The sequence below is a fragment of the Agelaius phoeniceus genome, chromosome 22, assembly GCF_051311805.1.
Source record: "Agelaius phoeniceus isolate bAgePho1 chromosome 22, bAgePho1.hap1, whole genome shotgun sequence".
NCBI classification, from domain to species: domain Eukaryota; kingdom Metazoa; phylum Chordata; class Aves; order Passeriformes; family Icteridae; genus Agelaius; species Agelaius phoeniceus.
In genome coordinates, this window is record NC_135286.1 from 662,675 (window position 1) to 682,139 (window position 19,465).

General features: G+C 67.8%; 1 protein-coding gene and 1 long non-coding RNA gene across 2 annotated transcripts; one reads left to right on the plus strand and one right to left on the minus strand.

Annotated features, from left to right (window-relative positions):
• The first annotated feature begins 8,092 nt into the window (after window positions 1–8,092).
• CRYBG2 (crystallin beta-gamma domain containing 2) lies at window positions 8,093–15,576 on the plus strand. Its single transcript, XM_054648442.2, has 19 exons — window positions 8,093–10,012; window positions 10,564–10,608; window positions 10,692–10,810; window positions 11,018–11,201; window positions 11,281–11,420; window positions 11,504–11,630; window positions 11,917–11,952; window positions 12,039–12,166; window positions 12,324–12,450; window positions 12,692–12,834; window positions 12,903–13,029; window positions 13,117–13,149; window positions 13,242–13,354; window positions 13,433–13,562; window positions 13,771–13,910; window positions 14,073–14,196; window positions 14,749–14,907; window positions 15,220–15,379; window positions 15,488–15,576. The coding sequence occupies exons 1-19, from the start codon at window positions 8,093–8,095 to the stop codon at window positions 15,574–15,576; spliced, it is 4,044 nt and encodes a 1,347-aa protein (XP_054504417.2).
• Window positions 15,577–16,425: 849 nt separating this feature from the next.
• Window positions 16,426–18,099, minus strand: LOC143695600 (uncharacterized). The gene is made up of 2 exons (XR_013184988.1): window positions 17,977–18,099; window positions 16,426–16,735 (listed from the first exon to the last, which is right to left on the minus strand). It is a non-coding gene; the product is annotated as an uncharacterized LOC143695600 (long non-coding RNA).
• Between the last annotated feature and the right edge of the window lie 1,366 nt (window positions 18,100–19,465).

Sequence of the window (19,465 nt, forward strand, 5' to 3'; positions counted from 1 at the left end):
TTAACCCCCCCGGTAATAGCGACACATTCCGGGAGGGATTTGCGGCGGGGGGGCTCTGTGGGCCGACCCCCCCACACTTAGGGCACTCGGGGGCGAGGCCACCTGTCAAGGCAGGAGGTGACACCGGGCAGGGGGGGCTGGAGCTGGGACCCCCGGCCCCCGGGGGCAGCTCCCGCCTCGTTTCTCCACGAGCGGAGCCACCTGCGAGCCGCGGCCCGGTGGGACGGGGGAACCGGCACCGGCCGGGCGGCAGCGCGGGGGAGGGGGCGGCTTCCCGGGGCCCCGGGGGCTCCCTGCGCCCCCAGCCCCATCCCGAGTCCCGGGACCGTGCGAGCCCCGGGATGCGCAGCCCCCGCGGCCCCGTTCCCCCCGGTGTCGGGGCGGTGTCGGGGGCCCGGCGGGGACAAAGGGCGAGCGAGTGACCAGCGGCTCCATTTCCGGCGGCGGACAATGGCCCGGCCGGCCGCGGGGGCACAGCGCCGCCCGCCGCCGCGCCGGGACCGGGGCCGCCCCGCGCCGCCCCCGAACCGAACCGAACCGAGCCGGCGGCGCCCCCCGAGGGGAACCCGGGGCCGGGGGTGGCGTCTGAGCCCCCCGCGGCCGCCCCACGCGGGGCCGGTCCCGCGTGGTGTCACCGAGCCGGGCACCGGGGGGCACCGGGTGGGCGCCGGGAGCGGCGGGACCGCGGTGTCACCGCGGGGGGACCCCGGGCCGGGCCGGGGCTGGCGGGGAAATCCCGCGTGGGGAATCCCCCCGTGAGGGCTCCGCCGCCCGCGGGGCCGCCGCCGCTGGCCGTGGTGCTGAACCGCGGCCCTGTCCAGGGTCCTGGCGCTGCCTTCCTCCTCCTCCTCCTGCTCTTCCTCTCCCTCCTCCCGCTCCTGCCCCGCACACCGGAGACTCCTCGTTGCCCCTTCCCCATAGAGCCGAGCAGCCCCGCTGGACCCCACGGGCAAAGGAGGAGGAGGAGGAGGAGGAGAAGGAGGATGAAGAGGAGGAAGAGGAGGGTTTTTCTCTGTGCAGGCACCCCAGTGAGCTGCTGGGAGCTCAGGACTCGGTGCAGGTGGATCCGTGTCCCACAGGGACAGAGGGGGAGGTGTCACGAGTGACCCCACCCGGTGTCACCGGTTGTCCCCTCACCTTCATCCTGCTCTCAAAGGGCACGAGCCGGGCTGGAGGAAACTCCTCTGCTCTCTCCTCGTCAGTCCTGAGCCGAGGATTCCCCAAAGCCGAGGAGCAGCTCCGCAGCCGCAGCAGGAGGAGGGGAGGGTCTGGCCGGTGTTTGCTGCGGGATCCCTGCTCCCGTCCCTGCCCAGGCTCCGGCAGCCGCAGAACTCCCGGGCCCGGACGGGGCTGGCGGCGGTCCTGGCGGGAAGGAAACCGCGCTCCTGTCCCTGTTCACCTCCCCGCCCCTGATGGAACTCACAGCCAGCGCGGGTGGCGGCCCGGGACCATCCCAGCACCGTCCCGGGACAGGAGCGGTCTGGCCCCCTCTCCTGGCTGCAGAGGTTCCACACTCATCCTCGTTTTCCTCTCGGCTGTGGGACAGCCGGGGCAGGAGGGGAGAAAGCCACCAACCCACCCTGCACACGGCTCATCCGCCTCTGCCCATCCCTGCTTCCATCCCAGCTCCTGCCCCGCTTCCCCGTTTCTGTCGGGATGTGGGGAGGGCGCAGCCTGCGCGGTGTGAGGGCACGGTGGAAGGATCTGCCGAGCAATGAGCTCATCCTTGCCTTGTCCACACCGAATCCTTCAGGAAATAACCCGCACCCTGCACCGGCCTCCCCCCGCGGCCCCCTCCTGACGGACAGCAGTGACAGCAGCAGCCCCCGAGGCGCTTTCCTGGAACTATTCGCAGGCAGCAGCAACTTCCTCAGCACCCCCCGGTTTCTGCCCGTCCTCGGTGGCTTTCCAGCCAGGGGACGCAGCCCCATCGCCGATCCGGGCACTTCCATCCCCTCCGCGGTGCCGTGTCCCAGCCCACAGCAGCAGTGTCACATTTCCGTGCGCGCTGTGTTTGTTTTCGGGGCTGCTGAATGGCAAACGCGGAAGGGAAGGGACGGGGACTCCTTCCTGTTCTTTCAGAGCCCGTGGCTCTGCCCTGCTCGGCTTCAAGGGAAGCGCCGGCAAAGCGGCCGCTTTCACAAATAATGGCTTCATTAGATTGAAAGAAGTGGACAGTGACCTCACTGAAATGGACTTTCTGACCCCTGCTGACCTCTGGCCCCGGCTCTGACAGCCTGTAAATCTTCCCCTCGGCACGGCCGGGGCCAGGCCAGCGGCTCCGTGATCCCAGCGGCTCCGTGATCCCAGCGGCTCCGGGATCCCTGCGGCTCCGGGATCCCTGCGGCTCCGCGATCCCTGCGCCGGCGCTGCTGTCCCCGGGCCCTGCCCCGGCAGGATCAGCCCTGGCATGGGCAGCACCCGGGCACGGGGGTCGCAGCGCTGGCAGAGATGGGGACCCTGGGTGTGCCCAGCGCTGAAAGCCCCTCCAGGGTCCTGAAGGGCCGTGGAAAATGATCTTATCTGGGCTGAGGCTCCAGCGCCACCTCGCAGCGCTGTCACTGTCACCGCTGACCAGCAAAGCATCCTCCGAGCTCCTGCCAAGGAAAACGGATCCCTGTCCCTGCCCAGCCCTCCTGGCTGCACACAGACCCACAAACCTCCACCCCGTCCTGTGGGCACAGAGCCGGCCCTCAGCCCCCAGCCCAGCCAGCCCAGGACTGCCCACTCCTGCCAGCCCATTGCTGCTGGGGAAACTGAGGCACGAGGGCAGCGCTGGGCGCCCACGCTGGGCTCTCCACCCCAGGGCTGGCAGCGAGCCCCTCACAGCGCACCTCCCTCCTCCCCGCCCTTCCACGCTGACCTTTGGCTACGGAGCAATCAATAAAGGAGCCACGGGGCTGCTCCTCCCCCTGGCCGGCCCCCACAGCCCCCAGCCGGGGCTGAGGATGCTCCCAGCGCTGGGAACGCGGGGCTGGGGGGACCCTGGCACACCGAGGGTGCCCTCAGCAGGCAGCACCTTCCCAACCCTCCAAAAACGCTGCCCTGGGGCTCCTTTCGGGCTGTGGTGCCCCGGAGCTCAGGGGACGAGCGTGGCCGTCCTGCCCCGTGCCCAGGGGGGCTCCCGGGGCGCTGGCACCGGCACGGGGAGGATGAGGAGGCTCCTGAGGGCGCTGCCCGGGGCCAGGGGAGGATGAGGAGGCTCCTGAGGGCGCTGCCCGGGGCCAGGGGAGGATGAGGAGGCTCCTGAGGGCGCTGCCCGGGGCCAGGCTCGCCCCGCAGGGCAGAGGGGCACAGACACAGCCGTGCCCCGGCCTGCAGCCATGGGCTGTGCCCAAATTCGGCAGCTCCCTTTGATAGAAGCCCCGGGGCAGCAGCTGATGGATCGATCGGCGGCAGGGCGGGATTGATCAGCACCTCAGCCCATACATATTCCTGCTCCCTGATAAAGGGGAATCGATGGCTGAAGGATGTTCCTCGGAGGCTGCAGACCCCCCTAGACCAGAGCTCACACGTCTGCCCTTGCCCCTTAAATCCCCCCAGCCCTGTTCAAACCTCACTCCCCCAACAGCAAACCCAGGCAGTGGGGGAGAAAATTGCTAAAATTGCTTTGGGGGAGCCAGGAGGGCTCAGCAGGGTATTGAGGAAAGGCAGAGCCTCTCCTCAGCAGCTGAATCTCACCTCCCAAAGCATCGGCCTCTCCTGCATCTTCCTCCTCTCAGTGGTGGCCTGGCAAACAGGGCTCTCATCTTTCTTGGGGGGCTGGAGAGCCCCCTCCAATGTCCCGCTCAGGGCGCTCCCAAGGAGCTGAGCCGGCTGATACCTCCAGAGCCCACGGCCCTCACTGCCTCCAAACACAGCAGCGGCTGCCCCGCCCCGGTGCTGGGAGCTGGGAACGCTTGGCAGCTGTGGCCGAACGGAGCTGAGCCCTCCGGATCCCGCTGGGAGCGGGGAGCGGCACCCCGAGTCCAGCGGGGCAGGGGACACGGCTCATGGGGGAGTCCCTTTCCTTTTCCTCTTCCTTTTCCTCTTCCTTTTCCTCTTCCTCTTCTCTTTCCTCTCCTACCTGCCCATTTCCCCCGCTGGAGGGACGATGACCGCGGGACGCCCCTGGAGCCCCGGGAGGACTCGGGGCCGGACTCGGGGCCGGACTCGGGGCCGGACTCGGGGCGCTCTGGGGCTCCCCCCGGCCCCGTTTCCCTGCCGGGAGCTGCGGCTGAGCCCGACCCCGCCCGTCCCCAGCGTGCCCCGCTCCGTGTCCCTCCCTTGGCACACAGTGACTCAAGGCCCAGGCTCGCCCCGGTGTCCCTCCAGTTTCTCCAGTGCCCGGGGAACTGGTTTGCTGCGGGGGGAGCCTCCCCAGCGCTGACTCAACGCTGCCCGGCCAGTGCAGGGAGCTCCCGCTGGAGCCGCGGCTGGCTCGGCACGGACACCCACCCTGGCACAGCCTGGCACAGCCTGGCACAGCCTGGCACACGCCAAACACACGCGTGCACCCGCACTGAGCCAGCCCCAGCACCGGGCCGGGACCCCACGGCTGCCCCTCCTGCAAGCACCGGGGGGAAGCAGGGGCCACAAGCACCCGCTCAGCCACCCTTGGGAGCCCGGCCGAGGGCACGGGAGGGCACCGGGAACCGGCCAGAAGCCGGCAGAGGGAGCTCGGCCGTGCCTCAGTTTCCCCAGCACGTGAGCGGCGCCACCCAGAGCGGGGTGGCCCCGGCAGGGCTGAGCTGTGGCCACCTGCGCCGGGCTGGCGGTGGCCGGGGAGGCTCCCGGGCAGGGCCAGAGCCGGGAGTGGTGGCCCCGGGCACCGCAGCGGCTCCGGGAGGGCAGGGCTGGCCCTGCTGCGCCCCGGGTCAGGGCTCCCGCGGTCGCCCAGGGCTACTGCGCTGGGCACCCCCTCCCCGAGCCCGCGAGAGCCCCTCGAGAGCCCCTCAGACCCGGGGGATGCCCCCGCACTCCGAGCCCCTCGGGAACGCGCTGCAGTGCCGGGGGCTCCGTGTGGGACCCCCGAGCATTGACCCGGGGCGCCCCCAGCCCTGCGGACCCCCAGCCCCTCCCCGCCCTGCTGGGACCCTGCAGCCCCCCCGGCCCTGCTGGAGCGCCGCGCTGGCCGGAGGTGCGGGGACAAAGCGGTCCCTGGTGTCCCCTCCGAGGTTCCATCGCCCTTCGCTCGGTGGGCGGTGGGACAGAGCGGGGGGGGCCCAGAGCCACCCGGAGCCACCCGGAGCCACCCAGGCCGGCTGGGCTCCCTGCGGCACTGCTGAGTCGGAGGAAACGGGGGAGCCGGGTCGGGAACCAGCCTGACCGGCTCCCCGGCTGTCAGCACCTGAGGAATGCCAAACCTCCGCTGCGCCAGGGCTGGGTGCTCAGGGCTGGGTGCTCAGGGCTGGGTGCTCAGGGTGACTCTGCCGGTCCGCCCAGCTGTGCGGTGTGCAGAGAGCAGCCCCGCGAGCCCGCTCGGCGCGGCGCGGCACGGCACGGCTCAGAGCACGGCCCGGCACGGCTCAGAGCCCGGCACGGCTCACAGCCCGGCACGGCCCGGCACGGCTCAGAGCACGGCACGGCACGGCCCGGCACGGCTCAGAGCCCGGCCCGGCACGGCTCAGAGCCCGGCCCGGCACGGCTCAGAGCCCGGCCCGGCACGGCGGGACCCTCGGCCGGCAGGTACGGGGGCTGCGGGGCACCGGGCGCTGCCCGGCTGGCGGGGGCTGGCAGGGAAGAGGTTCGGGGGTTCCCTGAATTTGGGGGGCTCGGGGGGTGTAATCCAGCTCCTGCCACCGCAGTGCATCCCAAGAGGTGCCAGAGTGAGCTGGGCTCCCGCACGGCTGCAGGACCCGGGCTGAGGGGGCAGCGGGGCTCCCCTGTCACCGCTGTCCCCCGCCGTGCCGCAGGGCTGGCCATGGCCCGGCAGAACAGGGGCAGCGAGCGGGGCCGGGGGCTCCCCTGCGCTCCCCATGAGCCTCAGCCGCCCAACCCAGATCCCCGATTCTCCTGAAGGTGGCAGGTCCGCTCTCAGCCCGCGCTGACAGAGCTCAGCCCAACGTGGCCGCAGGCTCAGCTTAGTCCGTGGTCACCGGCTCAGAGGCAGCCGCAGCTGCCGCCCTCGGCCCCTCCGTCTCTGCTGGGTATCAAACAGCGCCTTTGACTCGGCTGCTGGGGGACCCTTTGGGGTGACGGGAGGCAGCAAACGAGGTCAGGGGCTTGGCTTGGCCAAAGGGGATTAATTAGAGCCGTGCTGGGTGCCCCGGTGTGGCAACAGCGCTGGATGCAGCCTGGCACGTCCGGGCAGGCGGGGATGGCCGGCAGCGGCAGCCTGGGAGCTGCAGGGTCTTGTCCTCCTGTCCTTGCGTCCTCGTGTCCTTGACCCATTGCTGCAGTGGGAATTGGTTTAGCAGAAACAGAAAATGCTGGGGCAGTGCAGGGCTCTGGGTGGGCTCCTTTCCCAGGACCTGGGGGGCACCAGGTGCAGGGATGGGATGGGATAGGAAAGACCGACCTGGAGATCTTCGGAAATGCAGCTCCAGGTGAGAGGGAGGATGCTGAGTCAGCAGGTGCTCCCTCCCCCCAGCACGGAGCCAGCATCCCTGTCCCTGTCCCTGTCCCTGTGTCCCTGTGCTGTCCTGCAGCCATCCTGCACGGCCAGTGCATCCATCCCCCTTCCACTGGCACATGCCATGGCCCTGGGGACCCGGCTGTGGCCCTGGGGACCCGGCTGTGGCCCTGGGCACCCAGCTGTGGCCATGCGGCTGTGCAGCCCCACCCAGGCTGGTCCCAGCCTCCAGCGGTGCTGGCTGCCCCAGACAAGGTCTCATCGCCTTCCGGAGAAATGACACAAACTCTTCCTATCTGTTCTGGAAAGACCTGCTGGGCCGGGCTCAGGAGGGCGCATGGTGGGCTGGCAGCAGGGACAGGCAGCTGCCTGTACCCAGCACTTCCCTGCCTGCCCCCGGCCCCTGATCGCCCTCGGGGCTGGGAAAACCCAACCTGGCAGGGCTGGATTGGTCCCACCCGGCTGCTGCAGGATGAGCTCCTCTCCCGAGGTGTCCCCCAGGGAAAGCAGCCCTGGGATTTGTGCAGGGAGGTGTCCCCATTCTGGATGGGGACCTTAATCCCAGCCTGTCCTCGGGCTGACCCCAAATCCCCGTCCCCGCCACTGCCCCCAGCTGGGCGGTGACGCTGCACAGCTCCTAACTGGGAGATACTGGGACGTGGGTGCCCTGCCAGCTCCCTCCCCAGTACCTGCTGTGTCAGCTGCTTCCCAACCCCAAACCAGCAATAAAACCTTTCTGGGGCAGGCACATCCCCCCAGGCCGAGGTGGCACTGTGTCCCTGTCCCCTGCCCTGAGCCCCAGAGCGACGCCCACCCTGCAGCAGCCATCGCCAGGAGGTGGAGCTGCGTGCTGGGGACAATCTCAGGTCGGGGATGAGCTCTGGACGATTATTCCCGTTCGTTTCCTCGTGCCCTGCTGGGAGGAAGCTGCAGAGGAGGACGCAGCAATCCCACCTTTGCCAGGCAGCCACAGGAAGGGTCAGGGGATGGAGCTGCTCAGGTCTCCACCTCCTCCTGAGCACCCGATCCCAGCTCCCGATCCCAGCCAGGCTTTTCCCCACGGAGTAGCTTCCCTGTTGTTTTCTGGGCTTGTTTGTTTGCTGCTTCTGCTGACTCGGCGCAGCCCTGCTGCCCGCCTGACTCATCCCGCAGCTCGGGGCACGGCACGGCCCGGCTGCATCGTGCACGCTCACCCGAGCCCCGCCAGGCTCTGCCACAGCCCGAGCCCGCCCCGGTGTGGCAGAGCTGCCCCCGGCCCTGCCGGACACAGCAGCGCTGGCACGGCCGGGCACAGGGAGCCCCCACACCCTGCGTGAGCACCACGAGGAGCCCCAAAACCGCCTCCTGTGCTCCCAAACTGTCCCTCAGGATCACAGGGAGCTCTGGGGGTGTAAAGGCCCGCTTTGGGACCCGCGGGGGGTGTTCTCAGCTCTCCCAGACTCCTTCTGTCCCCGCAGCTCTGCCAGCCCCAGCGCGGCGGCCGCGGGGGCTGAGCCCGGCAGCGCGGGGAGAGCCACGGAGCTGGAGCCATTCCCTGCCATGGATCCGCCGTTCCGGCACAGCAAGAGCAGAGCCTTCGTCTCCAGCGCGGAGCTCAGCATGAAGCCGGGGGCCGCGGCTGCCCCCGAGGGCCGCTCCCGCTTCCAGAAGGTCTCGCTGGTGTCGCGGCGCCTGCAGAGCCCCGGGAGCGCGCGGGGCCGGGACGGGAGCCCGTCCCGCGTGTCCCTCCTGCTGCAGGCCTGGGAGAGGGAGATCGTGGAGAAGACGGGCTCGGGCTCCGGCCCCGCCGCCCCGACCCACCGGGAGCACGCGTCCCCCGCCGGCCTCCTCAAGGACTTCACGGCGCACGGCCCCATCTTCTCGCAGGTCTACGCCCCGGCGCAGCGGCCCCGGCGCCAGGACGAGCGGGGCAAGGGGGGGCCCGGCGGGGACGGCTCCCCCTCCGCGGAGGTGCCGGTGCACCGGGAGAGCTACGTGCACGGCACCCTGCTGCCCACCCGGCCCGCCGAGCGTCCCGCGGCGGCTCCCGGGGACGGGCCCGGTGCCCCGGGTGCCGCCAAGGCCGGCAGCGCCCCTGCCCTGCCCAGGGCCCGGCAGGTCACCGTGCTGCGGACGGGCAGGGACGCGGAGGGACGGGGGGCTCCGAACGGGACGCACGGCACCGCCGGGGCCACCGCGGCCTCGGCACAGCGGGACAGCCCCGGGCGGGAGGGCAGCGGCTCTGCGGCGGCCGCAGCGGGCAGGGAGAGCTCGCCGGGCAGCGCAGAGGCCGCCGGGCCCCCAGAGGAGGCATCCCCCGAGGAGAAGGACTCAGCACAAGACGAGCCCGCGGCGGTGGAGGCGGCTCCGGGGGCCGGGGACCCGCAAAGCAGCGTGAGCAGCTCCCCGCAGCGTCCCTCGGCTGGCCGGGCTGCTCCGGCTGCCACGGGTGAGGGAAGCGTGGCAGATGCGGATGGCAGCATGCCCGCCACGCCAGCGAGGACAGAGAGCGCCCCGGGGGCTGGCAGCACCCCCGAGACCCCACCCTCAGAGGTGAGCGAGGGTCCAGAGCCTTCATCCGAAACAGCGGCACTAGCAAAGGCTGAGATTGAGCTGGAGGGGGAGGAGACGACGGGAGAGCCCCAGGGCGCAGCCCAAGAGCCCGAGAGCGTCCCCGAGCCCCCCAGCGAGCCCCCAGCCCCCGAGCCCGCGGCTGAGAGCCCCCCGGACGCGAGCGAGGAGGACCCCGAGCTGCTGGTGGACATGGAGATCTTCGTGGACACGCTGCGGAACATGGAGCCCTCGGAGATGCGGAAGGCGCCCAAAGCCCCGCGGCAGCCGCGGCCGTCGGCGCTGGGGCGCTGCGCTGCCCTGCCGCCCATCCACGAGCACCGCGTGGCCCCCCGCGCCCCCCTGTCCCTGCCCCAGGCCCTGCGGGAGCTGCTGGAGCGGGGCCCGGCCCCGGGGCGGCCCCAGGAGCCCCCCGAGGAAGAGGAGGAGATCGAGAACCCCTACCTGAGCCCCGAGGAGCGGGCGGCCGCCGGGAGCCGCCGGGGGGTGCCCGGGGACGGCGCGGAGGGCGAGGGGTGGGTGGAGGGGGGCTCGCTGGGAGAGGATGGAAACGCCCAAGCGGCGGCCGAGAGGAGCGTGCCCTTCCGAGGGAACGTCCTCAAGGGCATGGCGCTGCTCTCGCACTTCCTGGAGCAGCGGGCAGCCGGGGCCGAGGAGGGCAAGCCCTACTCCCGCCTGGACAAGAGCGTGCTCTACGGCCGCTTCGTGTGCCCCGGCGCCGCCCTGCTCCAGCTGCCCCACCGCAGCGGGGGCTCGGACCCACCCTGCCCCAGCGACCACAACGGGCTGGGCCCTGCTGGCCACCCTGGCCCCGAGGTGGCCGTGCTGGAAGCCCTGAGCTCGGGCTCTGTCCCTTCTGTCCCCGAGGAGCCAGAGAGCACCGTGACCCTGAGCCTCGAGCCTGTCCTGGTGAGTGAATCCCAGTGAATCCAGCACTGGGGGATGCTCTCCTTCCCTGCAGCATCCTTCCCTGCTCCCAAAATGTGGCTGGTGCTTCCTCTCTGGTCAGAGAGGCCATGGGGTGAAAGTGCAGGCACTGGGATGGTGATGGGAGGGCACTGGGATGGTGATGGGAGGATACTGGGATGGTGATGGGAGGGCACTGGGATGGGTCATGGGAGGGCACTGGGATGGTGATGGGAGGGCACTGGGATGGGTCATGGGAGGGCACTGGGATGGGAGGTCAAGGGATGGTGATGGGAGGTCAAGGGATGGTGATGGGAGGTCAAGGGATGGGAGGGTGCCAGCACGGCTGCTGGGAGGGTCCCGGGCAGGTGCCAGGAGGGTCGGGGGCAGACGGGAGGCTGCTCCCCAGCAGGGCAGGAATGCTCGAGGTGTGGCTGCCCGGGGCGGTGGGAGGGCCTGGCAGGCGCCAGACGCGAGGCTGCAGGGCCATGGCTGCCTCAGCCGAGGTGGCCCCGCGCTCCTCACCCGCCCGTCCCCCGGGCTCTTCCCAGCAGGACGATAAGGAGGGCTTGGAGAAGATCAACACAAGACCCGGCAAGGTACAGGGAGGGCGGTGTGGCCGGGCAGGGCTGGCGGGCCGGGCCGGGCTGGCAGCACTCCCGGGCCGTGTCGCCCTCCCCAGATCATCCTCTACTCCGACGCCGGCTTCGCGGGGCACAAACGGGAGATCTGGGACGACATCCCCGACGCCACGTCCTGGGAGCTGTCCCACACCATCTCCATCCGAGTCATCCGAGGCGGGTAGGGACAGGCGGAGAGGACACCAGGGAGGGCAGGGACTCCGGGAGCGCCCGTGCTGCCGCTGCTAATCACCTGCCGCTGCTAATCACCTGCCGCTGCTAATTACCGGCGCGGCGGCGCAGCCCGTGCCCCCCACAGCCTGCCCGGGGGCCCGGCGGGCTCCGGTAACGCGGGGTCTCCCCCGTGTCGCCCCCACGCCGCTCGCAGGTGGGTGATGTACGAGAAGCCGCGGTTCCGAGGGCGCAAATGTGTCCTGGCCGAGGGCGACGTGGAGATCGACAACCCCTGGACGGCGTACGGGGACAGCGGGGACACCGGGGACAGCGGGCACGGCCGGCAGCCCCGCAGCAGCCGCCCCTTCCGCATCGGCTCCTTCAAGAGGGTGGTGCGGGTGAGTGCCGGGACCCCCGAGCCCCCGGCTCTGCCCGCGGGCACAGAGCGGGCCCCGAACGCCGCCGCTGTCCCCGCAGGATTACCGCACGCCCCAGATCAGCCTGTTCGCCCAGGAGAACGGAGAGGGCGCCCGGCTCCGCTTCAGCGGCTCGGCCGAGGACACCCGCGAGCGGGGCCAGGCGCTGGCGGCCGCCTCCATCATCGTCCACTCGGGCCTGTGAGGGGACCCGGGGGCTGGGGGCTGCGGGTGGGCTCGGGTACCGGCAGGAACAGGGAGTGACCCCTTTCCCCATCCCCCAGGTGGCTGCTTTACTCCAAGCCTTTCTTTGACGATGATCCCTATGTTCTGGAGCCGGGCGGGTACCCCAATTTGAAGGCTTGGGGAGCAAAGGAGCCATCCATCTGCTCCATGCATCCCATCAGGCTGGTGAGTGCTGGCTCTGGGGGTGCTGCCAGGGGTGCCAGGGCTGTGTCCAGGTGTGAGCGAGTCCTGGCAGCTCCTGGCTGCCATCAGTGAGATCACGGTGTGGGAAATGGGCCAAGCGTGGCTTTGGAAAGTGCTCCTGAGGGTTAGGGGTGAGGGAAAGCTTCAAAGGAGCTTCTTGAATGAAAATGACCCAAAACCCAGCTCAGACTTTGTAGGGTGGCAGCAGATGTCCCTGCGAGGTCTCCTCCTGCCACCACAGCCTCACTGGGGCTCCTTCTCCTTCCAGGGCTGTCCCGTCGTGGAGAGGCCTGGTGAGCCACAGGTGAGCCAGGAACCCTGGGCTGGGATGGCCCTGGGACCCTCCTCACCCCACCTTGTCCCTTCCTCACCTTTCCCACCTGTCCCCAGGTGCTGATCTACGAGGCTGCAGCTTTCCAGGGCCGCAGCTTCACCATCAGCAGGGACATCTACGACCTGAGGCGCCTGCCCGAGCCAGCTCTGCCCACCGTGGGCTCCCTGCGTGTCCTGGGGGGCTGGTGAGTGCCACGGGGAGGGCAGGGCTGGCATCCCAGCCAGGAAGGGCTGTGGAATGGCTCTGGGGCACCTGGGGGAGAGGCTGTGGATGGTGCCCCTGTGCCCCAGCACGTGGAAACCCTCTGGAGTCCTCAGTGCCCGTGTCTGCCTGTGCCACAGCTGGGTTGGCTACGAGAAGGAAGGATTCCGTGGCCACCAGTACCTGCTGGAGGAAGGCGAGTACCAGGACTGGAGGCAGTGGGGCGGCTACAGCCAGGAGCTGGTGTCCCTGCGGCTGATCCGGACGGTGAGGGCAGCAATGGGAACGGCTGGGGAAGGGATCTGACAGATCTAGGCACCCCCATCCCATCCTCACCCCCAAAGGGAGCCGTCCCTGCCTGCATCAGGCAGCTGGGCAAGGCCTGAGGTCCCCCAAAATCATCCAAGCAAAGTTTGGCAGCTGCTCCCACCCTTGGCTGTGCGTGTGCCCAGCCCACAGCCCCTTCCCCTGACAGACCAGGGCCTGGGGGGGCTCCTTCTCCCCACAGGACTTCTCTGACCCAGCCCTGGTCCTGTTTGAGGCCATGGACTTCGAGGAGGGCGCGAGCGTGGAGCTGAGCGAGGCTCTGCCCGACACGGGGCTGGCCGGCTACGGCAGCGTCACGCAGTCCATCCACGTGCTGAGCGGAGTGTGAGTGTGCCAGGGGGCTCGGGGGGCGCTCGGGGGGGAATGGGCCAGCACTCACCTGCCCCCCGCAGCTGGGTGGCCTACGAGGGCCCCAACTACTCGGGCGAGCAGTACATCCTGGAGAAGGGCGTGTACCGCAGCTGCGAGGACTGGGGCGCCACCGACTGCCACATCGCCTCTGCCCAGCCCATCCTGCAGGTGAGGGGACAGTGACCCCCCATGGCACCCCCCGGGCTGGTGGTGTCACGGCCAGACCCCCACCAGCCCCGCTCTGCTTCCTTCCAGGTCAGGGAGCACAACCTGCACTTCGTCTCCAAGGTCAGGGCTGCTGGATGGGGAGGGGGCTGCAGCCCCTTGGGGGTGCTGGTGACGCTTTGCCCCCTCACCGAGCCCCGTGCTCCCCTGCCCAGATCCTGCTTTTCTCAGAGCCTGACTTCTTGGGGGATCACGTTGCCTTTGAGGAGGACCAGGAGGCCCTGCCCGAAGCCTTCACCCCGCGCTCCTGCAGAGTCCGCGGGGGCAGGTGGGGTGTCAGGGTGCTGGGGAGGGATGGGTGCCCTCCACGACAGCTCTGTCAGCTTGGAACGCTCCTCCCCACCAGCTGGATCCTGTTCGATGGGCAGGACTTCACAGGGGAGCAGCACGTGCTGTCCGAGGGCGAGTACCCCACGCTCAGCGCCATGGGCTGCCTCTGCTCCACCGCCATCTGCTCCTTGAGGAGAGTTCCACTGGTCAGTTCCTTTCCTTTCCTTTCCTTTCCTTTCCTTTCCTTTCCTTTCCTTTCCTTTCCTTTCCTTTCCTTTCCTTTCCTTTCCTTTCCTTTCCTTTCCTTTCCTTTCCCCTTTTTCCCCAGGATGTTTTTCCCCTCTCATGGCACCCCCAGTTCTGGCTCTGCCCCCCAGGAGCCCTCACTCCCCCCTTTGCCCCCCAATCCCACAGTTTTTCTCGGAGCCCTCCATCTTCCTGCACGGCCTGGAGTGCTTCGAGGGGAAGGAGATCGAGCTCAACTCCGAGGTGCGAAGTCTGCAGGCTGAGGGTTTCAACAACCACGTGCTGTCCGTGCGGGTCAAAGGAGGGATGTGAGTGACCCTGGCACCCCTGGGTGTCCCCTGCCTGCCCGGGGTGACCCATCCTGTGCCCCCCTGGGTGTCCCCTGCCCATCTGGAGTGACCCCTCCTGTGCTCCCCTGGGTGTCCCCTGCCCGCCCAGGGTGACCCCTCCTGTGCCCCCTGTCCCCACAGCTGGGTGCTGTGTGAGCACGGTGATTTCCGAGGGCGGCAGTGGCTGCTGGACTGCACTGAGATCACCAACTGGCTGACCTACAGCGGGCTCCAGCACGTGGGGTCCCTCTACCCCATCCGACAGGTGAGGGGCACCTTTGGGAGGGGACAGGGCCGTGTCACCCACTGGGGTGAACCCAAAACCCCGGGGCACGGGGTTCACATGGAGACAGAGCTGCTGGGCTGGGGCAGCTGGAGATCCTGGCAGCTCTGACACAGGAACGGTGCCACCAGCTCAGCGCTGTCACCACAGATTCCTGTCCCCCACCCTGGGAGTGGCTGCCTTTGTGGTGAAATGCTCCCCGTGGGCAAGTGCCTCGTAAAACACACACAGCATCCCAGCGTGGTGAGCCGTGCCAGCTGCCAAGGACAGGTCACGGGCACAGCCATTGCCCGGGGACACCTGGGGACATCCTGGGGGGGAGAACAATGGGGAGAACCCCCCTGAATGCAGGATCCTCCCTCCCAGAGCCCCAGCCGGGTGAGGAGCTGCAGGCAGGCGGGTCTGGGGTGCAAGGCCAGGCTCCTCTCTTGCAGAGGAGGGTCTGGGGTGCAAGGCCAGGCTCCTCTCTTGCAGAGGAGGGTCTGGGGTGCAAGGCCAGGGTCTGGGGTGCAAGGCCAGGCTCCTCTCTTGCAGAGGAGGGTTTATTTCCACATCAGGAGCAGGGAGCTGCAGCTCTTCCTCTCGGTCCCCGACGATGTGGAGGACATGAAGGCGGGCAGGGTTGTGGTCTCCAGCCTGAGCGAGCAGAGCAGCTCCGTGTGGTACTACGAGGATGGGCTGATCAAAAACCAGGTCAGGGCTCGGCTGTGAGAGCCAGCGCCACCCAGGGGACCTGCAGCCTCTGGCAGGGCTCCTCTGGGCGCTCCCCTCCCCACCGCCATCTTCCGGGGTTTATAAGAGCTTCTCCCAGCCTCTGATCCCAAAGATCCGGCGATTCTCCTCCCCGAGTCTCCCCTGGGGATGTGAAGCCACCTCTGCCTTCCCCGCAGAGTTTTTGCCACCCTCACCACCCGCACCTCTTGCCGAGGGGGTCCCCCTGCTCACCCACGTTGCAGCCCAGAGGCAGCTGCCCTAGAGGGCCATCCCTGCCCGTGTCCCCTGCAGGTGGCCCCCACCATGAGCCTGCAGGTGATCGGGCCGGCGGGGAAAGGAGCCAAGGCCGTGCTCTGGTCCGAGACGCGGCTGCCGCGGCAGACCTGGAGCGTGGACTCCCGGGGCAGGATCCACAGCCAGATGTTCGAGGACATGATCCTTGACATCAAGGGTGAGGCCCCAGCCCCGGACACCCCTGCTTTCCCAGGGACGCCCCAGAAGGGGCTGTTTCCATCAGGAGCGGGGATTGCCCTCCCCAAACCTCCCCCTCGCCCTGCAGGCGGCCGCAGCTACGACCGGGACCACGCCATCGTGTGGGACATGGCTGAGGAGCGAGCCACGCAGATCTGGGACATCCAGGTGCTGTGAGGGACAGAGGTGCCGTGGGGCAGGACGGGGACACCCTGCCAGCATCCCCACACTGGGGCAGGAGGCCTCAGACCCATCCACGCTGCAGCCCAAGCACCTCTGTCCCAGCTGCTGCTGTGGGGGATGACCACCACCCTCCCTCCATGGAGGCCTGAACACGGCCCATGAAGGATCCCATGGACACAGCCAGCGTGGCACCCTCTGGAGAGCAGCAGGGCCCCTCCCCACAGGCGTTCCTTCCCCCGAACTGTATTTATGTACGTGTGTAAGATACAGCCCTGCCTGGCTGGTTGGTGTCCTTGTCTTTGTCGTGCGCACAGCCTGGCAGCTCCCCCAGCCCGATGCTGGTGCCGGGATGGGATCCCAGTGCCCTCTAGTGCCCATGGGCACTGGCAGCTCCGTGGGCAAGGACTTCGAGGAGGGAGGCACCGGCCAAGCCGTGCTCGGGGACCGCCCGGGGGACAGGCGGGGACGGCTCGGGGGATGCTCGGGGGACAGGCGGGGACCACCCGGGGACGGCTCGGGGGATGCTCAGGGGACAGGCGGGGACGGCTCGGGGGATGCTCGGGGGATGCTCGGGGGACAGGCGGGGACTCGGGGACTGCTCAGGGGACAGACAGGGACCGCTCGCTCGGGGGATGCTCGGGGGACAGGCGGGGACAGCCCGGGGACTGCTCAGGGGACAGACAGGGACCGCTCGCTCGGGAGATGCTCGCTCGAGGGTCCTGGCCCTGGCCCCACCCGGCCCCTCAGCCCCGAGGGTTGAAGCCCCGTGACGGGGCCGGTTCTGCGCCCCCACACACCCCCACCAGCCCCGGTACCGAACCGGGAGGAGGCGGAGACGAGCCCTGCGGGTCGGCACCAGCGCATTTATTGCTCCGCTCCGCGGGGCCGGGGTCGCTGCGAGCGGCAGGAACGGGGGCGGTGCCGTCCTGGGGAGGGTCTCGGGGGGCTGCAGGGCCCCTGGGGCTCAGCGCAGGTGCAGGAGCAGCGCTGCCAGCCCCCCCAGCGCCGCGGACAGGAGCGGGGGGCTGGCGCCGGGCGGGCTCACGCTGCCGCTGGCCGTGGCGTTGATCGGGGCAGCGTCCTTCGGCGGAGACACCTCCTCCTTCGCCTTGTCATCCTTCGCCGTGTCCCCCTCCTTCGCCTGGCAGAGGGACTGGGAAAGAAAACAGCTTCAGACACCCCTCCAAGAGCGGCAGGGCGGTGAAAGCCCCGAGAGCCCTCCCAGGATGGTCCTGGGGCAAAAGGACCGGGGCACGCCCGCGGCCACGCTGCCCCAGCCCCGGCAGGACAAACAGCCGCCGTCTGTCCCCCGGTGCAGGTTCCAGCTCCGGGCTGGGCCAGGGCAGGGGGGGAAGTGAGCTGAGCTGTCCCTGGAACGGCTGCCCTGCCGCTAACCAGGGGCTTTCAGAAACCAGGGGGAAGTGGAGGGCGGGGAGCGGCCCCTGCCCTGCGAGGAAGTGGTGAGGAGGCGTCGGGGCACGGCCCTGCAGAAGGAGAAGGGCCGGGCTGCGGGGAATTCCCGTGCTGGGAGCGAGGGGCAGGGGGGACCCCCGAGGTGCAGTCAGGGAATGCAGCACAGCCAGGGGGTGAACCCAACCTCTCTGCCTCTCTAACACTGCCCTGGCTGCTGGAACAGCAATGCCATTTCCCAGGGTGAAGCACCCCCGTCCTCAGGGTCCCTCTGGAGATGGGGAAGGAGCAGGGACAGAGCCCAAAACTCTGCTCACACTCTTGCTCTCTTTGCCTGCTTTTCAGAGGGCGAATCCCAGCGTGTAAATGCAGCCTGTGGAGGCAGCAGCAGGGCTCAGCTCTGGGGAACTTCACGAGTGAAATAAGCACAGACAGATTTGGCCCCAACTCGTTGTAGGGGGAAAAAATAATCCCAAAAGCTGCCCCAAAGTGCACGGTGCCCCCCAAAGTGCTGGTGGGTTCATCCCTAACACCCAGGAGAGCCCCAGTGTCCCTCAGCATGGCTCTCAGCACATGGAGCCCCCAGCAGGAAGAGAAATAACCCAGTGGGGAGAGATGAGAGGAAAGCACAGGCCTGAGTCCCCCTCCAGCTCAGCATCCCTGCTGCAGGAGGGGCTGGGAGATGGGCTGGAGAGCTCTGCTGGGCTGGGAGATGGGCTGGAGAGCTCTGCCAGGCTTACAGGGGCTGGGAGATGGGCTGGAGAGCTCTGCCGGGCTTAGAAAGGATGGAAGATGGACTGGAGAGCCCTGCCAGGCTTACAGAGCCCTCAAGGTGAAGAAAGGCATTAAAAAATCCCCACGTGGAAGCGTTTGGACCTTGCAGAGGACAGCACGAAGCTCTCGCTGAGATGGCAGCGCTTAAAGCCGAAGAGAAAAGCCGGCCCCGGAGGTTTTGAGCAGAAAGCAGAGGCAGCCCCTCCTTACCAGGCACAGGGCGAGCAGGGCGAGCAGGGCGAGCAGGCGGGCGCGCTGCATGGCCGGGGCTCCGCGGGATCGGCGCCTCCCGTGCCGCTTCCCCGCCCGCCCCGAGCCTTTAAGGCGGCGGGGGCACCGCGCACCAATCGCGCCTCCCTTCCCCAAAAGGGGAAGGTCCCGTGCGCTGCCGGTGCGGGCGGGAAAGAGGTGCCAGACGTGGTGAGGGACCTGCGGGGCTGCTCCTCCGAGTCCCCTGCAGCAGCTCCTGGTGTGCCAGGATAAGGGCAGAATATAGAAATTTTCAGTTATAGATATATAGATATAGATATCTATATCTATAATATCTATCTATCTATAGCTATAATATATATCTTAGATATATCTATTATATATCTATAATATATATCTATAGATTATATATATAGATTTATAGATATTTTCAGCTCTCCCAGAGTCACTGAATAGAGCTTAAAGACCAAGCGGCAAAATAAAATAAAAGGATGTAAAGGGCTGAGCGCAGGATGCCAAACGTGGCTGGAAGCAGTGGGGCTGCTCCTCTGCATCCCCTGGCACGGCAGCAGCTCCGTGGCATGGCAGGGATAAGGAGCAGAATATAGAAATTTTCAGTTATAGATAGATATTAGAGGCATGTTATAGATATATTGATATATTGATATTCAGTTCTTCTGGAGCCACTGAATAGAGCCTAAAGACTAAGTGGCAAAATAAGATAAAAGGATGTAAAGGGGTGAGCACGTGGCTGGAAGCAGTGGAGAAATAGATAAAAAGAACTACAGTGGGGTTTTTGTAAAAGTGTGTAAAAAGAAGCAACGGTGCGTGCCCAAAGAAAAAGTTCAAGGAAAGGCTGAAACCCCTCCGGCTCTGCTCCTGCCCAGGTCTCTGTGCGCTCACGCCCACCAAGGAGTGACTGGAACCTTCCCTGGGTCACCGGAGGCTTGGCAGGAGCAAACCTCCTTCCCTGCAGGTGGAGCTGGAGCCAAGGCATCCCCCGGGATTTCAGATCCACACCCCAAATAAAGGAAATGCTTCCCTCAACCCCCAGCTCCGTCTGCCCACCGCAGCTCCCCGAGCTCCCTCACCCTGGAGGGAGCCCAGAAAAAGGGATGGGAGCAGAGGAAACAAAAAGGATCCGGTTATTTTAAGATGGTTTGAAGTGAATAAAGGCACTGGGGCGTGCTGAGAGCACGCACCTGCTGTCTGGGCTCGTGCTGCTGGAGCACATCGTGGTGATGTGTTCACCATGGTGAGCTCCTCCCGGCTTCCGCCCAGAGCTGGGGGATTTTCTGCAGAAAAGCTTCACCAAATTTAGTTCTGGTTTTGGCCAAGTAGAAATTACAGCCTCGTGAGCACAGCCAACATCCCTGGAAGCGTGCAAGGCTGCGTTGGAGCAGCCTGGGACAGCGGAAGGTGTCCCTGCCCATGGCAGGGGATGAGCTTTGGGGTCCCTGGAGCACAAACCCCTCTGTGGTTCTATGCA

Bases quoted from the DNA above. Each gene is read 5' to 3' on its own strand.
- CRYBG2 (XM_054648442.2), top strand. From the start codon at position 8,093: ATGGATCCGCCGTTCCGGCACAGCAAGAGCAGAGCCTTCGTCTCCAGC. The intron at 13,030-13,116 runs GTGAGGGGACAG...GCTTCCTTCCAG, and splicing joins CTGCCCAGCCCATCCTGCAG to GTCAGGGAGCACAACCTGCA. The intron at 13,911-14,072 runs GTGAGTGACCCT...CTGTCCCCACAG, and splicing joins GTGCGGGTCAAAGGAGGGAT to CTGGGTGCTGTGTGAGCACG.